Source organism: Myotis davidii, unplaced genomic scaffold (assembly GCF_000327345.1).
Source record: "Myotis davidii unplaced genomic scaffold, ASM32734v1 scaffold391, whole genome shotgun sequence".
NCBI lineage: Eukaryota > Metazoa > Chordata > Mammalia > Chiroptera > Vespertilionidae > Myotis > Myotis davidii.
The window spans coordinates 3,973,645-3,979,681 of record NW_006284336.1 but is presented as its reverse complement, the minus strand read 5'-3'; the positions used below and the strand labels follow the sequence as shown (position 1 = coordinate 3,979,681).

General features: G+C 54.2%; 1 protein-coding gene across 1 annotated transcript in view; it reads right to left on the bottom strand.

Moving 5' to 3' along the window:
• The window catches only part of CMIP (c-Maf inducing protein), an 81,188-nt gene extending 75,784 nt beyond the window's left edge, over positions 1-5,404 (bottom strand). Inside the window, exon 1 of the mRNA XM_006754462.2 lies at positions 5,250-5,404. Within this exon, the coding sequence (XP_006754525.1) occupies positions 5,250-5,363 (114 nt within the window). The 5' untranslated portion in view covers positions 5,364-5,404. The remainder of the gene's footprint in view (positions 1-5,249) is intronic.
• Positions 5,405-6,037: the final 633 nt, after the last annotated feature.

The following is a 6,037-nucleotide window of genomic DNA, read 5'->3' as shown; positions in this document are numbered from 1 at the left end:
TGTTCACCCCAACATGAGAGAGAGTGCCACACCCCGGCTCCATTGGGCTCTAGGAATTGGGCTGAGAAATCTGAATCTATTATGCTGATGAGAGGGAGGAAGAAGGATTTGGCACCTGTTCCAATCAACAGGCGGCCCCACCTGGCAAACAAGAGGGTGGGGCCATAACTTTCCTCCAGACGGTAGAGTGGGGTGCAGCCACTGCCTCCTCACGCTACTTCCCCTCTCGCTGAAGGAGTCAGAGGTTGCAACAAGGGTGGGCTGTGAACTGCTTTTTCCTGCGGGTTGTCTCGTGTTAAAGAGACAGAGGCTGCTGGGGGACGTCCGGAACTGCTGTGCAGGCATCTCTAAGTGCCTGCCAGGGGCAGGGAGAGAGGACTGGGCTGTGCCTGGCCTGGAGGAGAGGGCGAGTTTCTGCACAGAGTCCCAATACTGCAGTGTGGGCGGGTGAACTGGGACGACCCAGGCCTCTGGGACCTGAGGCTCAGCTCAGAGTCCTGAGGTCACTCAGAGGAGACCGATTCAGGCATGGGAAGGAGGTCCTAGGAGAGGCAGGCCTGCTCAGGCCAGTGCCAATTGCTCCCAGTGATAAATCTCTCGAATACTGAAAGGCCCCGTTCCAGGCAAATTCTGCTTAATTTCCTCTTCGAAAGTTGCCAAGTTCTCTCTCATTGTTGCATTGTCTCAAGAGGTGAGAAAAACAGCCAAGGGTGCACTGGGGTGGCTGTTCCCAAGTCCTCCTTCCCCGGCCCAACTTCTTAGGGAAAAAACAGCACGTGATCGCCAGACCGGAAAGGTCTTTCTCTCCAGCTTCCAGTAAGAAGGGAACCGCCCTGCCCCTGCCCCTGCCCCTGCCCCTGCTGCCAGTGTTTGGGGTAAACAGTTGCCCGGCCTCCTGGGGACTTTCCGGAAAGTCTGTGAGAGGAGCAGGTCTCGGAAACTCTTCGGGAAGGAAGCCGACGCTCTCGGGGAAGAAGGTTCTCCTTGGTCTTGGCCGCCCCAGCCTTGTTCTCAGAGGACCGGGCCCTGCCCCTTCTCACGGATACGGATACGCGGAAACCCAGCTGCGAGGCAGAAATCCCCAAAGATGGTCTGCCCCACCCGGCTCTCCAACGCCACCCCGCCCTGTGGGCTGCACCCCTTGGGTGCTGTCAGGGCACGGGTTATGTGCTTCAGCAGCTCCCTCCTCACAGTGGAAAGCAGCAGAAAGGGCATTGAGGAGAGAAGATAAACAGGTTCCTTCTGCACCAGGGATCCCAATGACATGGCATTAGGGAGCTCACGCTGAAAATCACAGAGCACCCAGAAGCACACCGACTGGACCCAGGCGGGAAGGCTGGCGCCTCTGTGTGGGACGCAGCCTGCTGCTGCCAGACTGCTTGGCATCTCCGAGCCGGGGAGGAGGCACATTTGCCTAAGAGCGTCTCTTAACCTTCCTTGAACTCAGATAGGTCAGCTCCCCAAGGTCTGAGTGAGACATGGATTCAAATTCCGACAAAGCAGCTTTGTAAGGAGGTCCCATGGGAGAGGGACAGAGAGCAGAGATAGGAATGGAGAGAGGAGAGAGATACAAAGAGAGTTAAGTCAAGATGCCCAGAGAGAAGGGCTGGGGTAGAGAGAGGCGCCTGGGGAAAGATACCAGAAAAAAAGAAACTGCAAGGTGGTGAAATGGAGCAAGTGATAAAGAAAGAGAGAAGGGGTGGGAGGGAGACATGGAGAAAAGTATCAGAGAGACAGACAGAGGGAAAATGGACACACATGGATACAGAGAGCCTGAGAAAGGGGAGAGGGGAAGAGACACCAGGCAGGCGAGGGTAGGGACCCTGACATCGCCACTATGCAGAGCTTCATGCCACACGCAGCAGGAGGGACCCTGTGACACTGCAGACCCGCCTGCACGCTGAACTAGTCCCCCTGGGAGCGGCCCAGTGCATGGAGCATGATTCCAAAGGAAAAGTTCTACGGTCCAGCCGTCACCAAAACTGTGGCTGGTGACGGCAAGACTGTCTAATACAGTAGCCACTGACTCCATGTGGCTATTGAGCACTCGAAATGTGTCTAGTGGACCAAGGAGCTGCATTCTTACTTTAATTAAATTTAAATGCAGAGGATCCTGTGTGGGGAGTGGCATCTGAAGGGACCGCACCGCTCAAGGCATTGTCATCCTCTGATGACTCGAACATCCATGAAGCTCTCCAGGCCAGCCTTGCCTGAGCACCCCTGGCTGCTTCTGGGCATCCCTTCCACCCGGAGCAGGGAAGACTGCTTGGTCACTCCGTGGCTCTGGGCCCTGTCACCTAACGGACCCACTGACGGCCACAACGCAGGTGCGGAGGGTCCTGCCCATACCTCGGGCCCACCACCCTGGGGCTCCAGGGGCTCCCAGGCTCCCCGTAACCACTTGGACCCTTCCACCGGAAGCCTATCTTCAAAGATGACTCAGAACCCATTTATATAACATGACGGCCACACACCACCGTGAATCATGGGAGGGAGGGCAGGAGGGTGACAATAACAAGGAAGCAAGGTAGCAGCCGATAGAAATGACAGTGAGAGAGACCAAGGCAGGCAAAGGCGAGGTGCACCCACCTGGGCTCCCCTGGGTGACGGGATGGAGGCTGTGTCTGCTTCCCCGTCCCAGCCGAGTCTAGCTCTGGATCCCAGGAGCTGCTGGCCACCTCCTTCTCCTCCTCCTGCTCTCCTGCTCCAGCCTCTGGCTACTGGGCTGCACGGACTGTTCTGTCCACTGCAGCAGGGGGCAGTGAGCAAGGAGGATGCGGGAGCAGCCACAGGCCCGCCCGTCTGTCACCACAGTGGGAGAGCTCTGCGTGAGGCCACTGCCGGGTGCAGCCTCAGCCAGGCAAGTCATCATAGCCGGCCTGCAGCCACGACCTCAGTTAAAGGGATATTCCAGGCACTGCACCCACACTCCTCCAGACCTCACTGCCCCTCTACATCCAGGGCAAGTGACACTCAGGGACTTCCTTGGGGGGTACTGTTGTCCCCTCCGGCTCCAGAAGCGATGATGCCCCCTCCTGCTCCACTACACCCAGGGCGCTGGTGTTCAGGGCCTCCTTTCTCTAGCTGGACTATTTAAAGGTTTCCCCCTCTCCAGCCTTCCTCTGACACTCACATATCCAGCCCTCTCTGCCATGCAATGGGACTGAGCCCTCTATTGGCCCCCCTTACTCCTTAGGAGCTTGCAATGGCTCCCTATTGCCCCCAAAATATAGCCACAGCTTCTTCACTCAGTAAGTCATATATGATCTGGCTATGGCCAAACAGCTGTAGATGCATCCATAGGGCTCTGAACCCTACACCTCCCCTCTCTTGCAAGGCAGCTAATACCCCCTTGCCCTAAATTCATGCTTTGCTGAGTTCCCTCTGCCTAGTGCGCGTGCCCCCATCCTGGCACACTCCTACTCATCCCTCAGTGCCCAGCTCTAATGCCAACATCCAGGAAGCTTTCTCTGATACCTCTAGGCTGAGTGAGTCACTCCCTGCTCAGGGATCCTAGGCCTCCGGGAAGTGCCTCTATTTTAGCTATTATCTCTACAGTCATTTGTTTATGGCTCTGTCTCCCCAGAGGGCCTCTGAGTTCTTTAAGGATGGGGCCAAGAGGCTTACTGGCCTTCCTCTCCCTCCCCGAGCCCGGGGGTCAGGCCAGCTCAGCGCTCTGTGACTCAAATGGGATTTCCAGCCCCCATGTTCTCCCAGCTTTCCACGGAACCCTGCTATGGCCTCCCTCCTCTTCCACTGCTGCCCTTCCCAGCCAACGGGGCTGGAACTGACCCCCTCTTTCCTAGACGCAACAGAAAGGCAGGCCTGGCTTTGGTGTCCTCTAAGAGATAATAGTAAAGAACAGAATTTTTCTAAGGATGTTCAACTGTTAACTCATCTGATTGAGCTCAGCATTCCTCAGGGGCCTAACTGCATCGTGCCTTTTGGCTCCACTATTGTTATGCAACCCACTGGCCACTGATGAATTGGGTTTTAGGGAGCATCTCTTTCGGCTCAGAGCTGGTCTCACTGGAGTGACAGAGTTAGAAAGAAAACGCCCCTAAAAGAAAGGCCGAGGCAGACTGTTCTCCCAAAGAAGAGAGAGTGCACTCCCTAAATGAGGGCTGCTGACTTGGAAACTGGATATAGCTCTCTCTGAAATGATATAGAACACATCACATGTATGTCACATGTACGTACGGCAGCAGCTATCTGGCTGTGGCCAAACAGTTGTAGACGCATCCATAGGGCTCTGAACCCTATTTTTTTTCTGCCACAATTTCTTTTTTGGTGGACCCACCTCTCCCGGTCCATGAGATCCTGTAGGGCTATTAGAGTGCACAGCTGGGTGGGTGTGTAATCCAGGCAGGGCATTCCCTGGGGAACATGAGGCTATAGCAGAACCAATCAGAACCATCCCTGAGCTTTAACAGAAAGATGCTGGAGGGAAATGGGCTTTCACATTTTTAAGGATGACAAGCTCCAGGAATGTAACTTGAGACTGCCAGAATTCCACTTTTCCCAACACATGGAGAGACACTGCCTGACAATGAAGCCAACAGAATGAAGCAGAGCCAAGAGATGGACAGACGGAGACACTGAGAATTAATGATATCATTTAACTCCTGGATGCAGCTATGCCTGAAGTCCAGTCTTAGACGTCCCAGTTACTTTAAAACAGTTACAGCAACATCAACTTCTCTTTTTCCTCAGATAGTTTGAATATGGTTTGCGACATTTCCAACAAACAGTCCTGACCAACACATACAAAATGCTCACTTTTCCAAGGGCGCAGCTCATACTTCTATCAGAGTCTCAAAATATTTAGAACAAGAAACAAGAAACCACCTCAAAGTAGAACAAAAGGTAACATCTGCTGCTTACTTGCTTCTTATAGCCTTTTAAGGCCTAACAATGGCCCGTGTGCCTCCATTTCCACATCTGTGAAATGGAGAGCAGCAAATCTATTTTTCAGGTTTGTTAAGAGAAATAAAAGTACAATGCATAAAGCTTCTATACTTCGGCAAGCTTGTAGTTGGAGCTCAAACTGCATGCATTCCCTCTCTCACCCCCCGCCCTCCCCCAAGTAAGCCCTGGTTTGTAATTTTCTTGTACTTGGAGAAAAAAAAAACACCTTAAGTTAAACAACCTTCCCTTCTGATAGTTGGCCGTCTCCCTCCAAGGGAAAGGGGAGGGCGAGTGAGTGGGGCTGGGAGAGGAAACTGCTTGTTCATGTTTATTTTTCCTACCTGCAGTAAGACAGTTCCCCCAGGAATTGTGAGCTGTAAACAGTACTTCGGGGCATTCTCCCAGGACAGCAGCTGAACGTCTTCAATAGCGCTGTAGGAGACGGAGTTTTCCATGTACCCAGTTGGCTGCAGCAAAAACAAAAGAGAAAGACATGCATTGGTTACAAGATCAGGCACAACGTCTGCGGCTCAGGAGAAGGTTCTGGAAAATATCCCCACGGTGGCAACAAGCAAACCTATCGGGTACAGACACTTGGGACCTCTAGGGACAAAGGAACTCCGTCTTTGGGCGGGAGCCATAGGGGAAACTCGACCATGTGTTTGTCTGGGTGTAGTTGGGACTAGACTGGGGGCACCTTGAGGGCAAGGCCTGTGCATTGTTCCTCTGGGCATGGCAGGGCGCAGCACAGCGGAGCCACTACCCTCTCCTGCCCAGAGAGCAGTCACAGCCCACCACTGGTCTCCCTGCCTCCTCTTTTCCCACAGATGTGCCTTCTCCACTCAGTACCCAGGGCCATGTGCCACGTGGGCAAATCAATCCCCTTACTCTCCTGCTCAGCATCCTTCCTTGGCTCCCAGTGGTCAGACCAGGAAACCAATGTTCCCATCCTCCACTGACAGGCCCGCAGGTCTGGTCTCACTTCCTCCTCCAGACCCACCACGCGTCTTCTCTCCCTTTCCCGGCTCCCACAGAGGCCTGCTGCCAGCACCACACTCTTACCCGCTCTTTGTCCCAGAAAGGCCGGGGCCCCATCCTGTCACCCTCCTCTTCTACTCGCCAGGCCTCA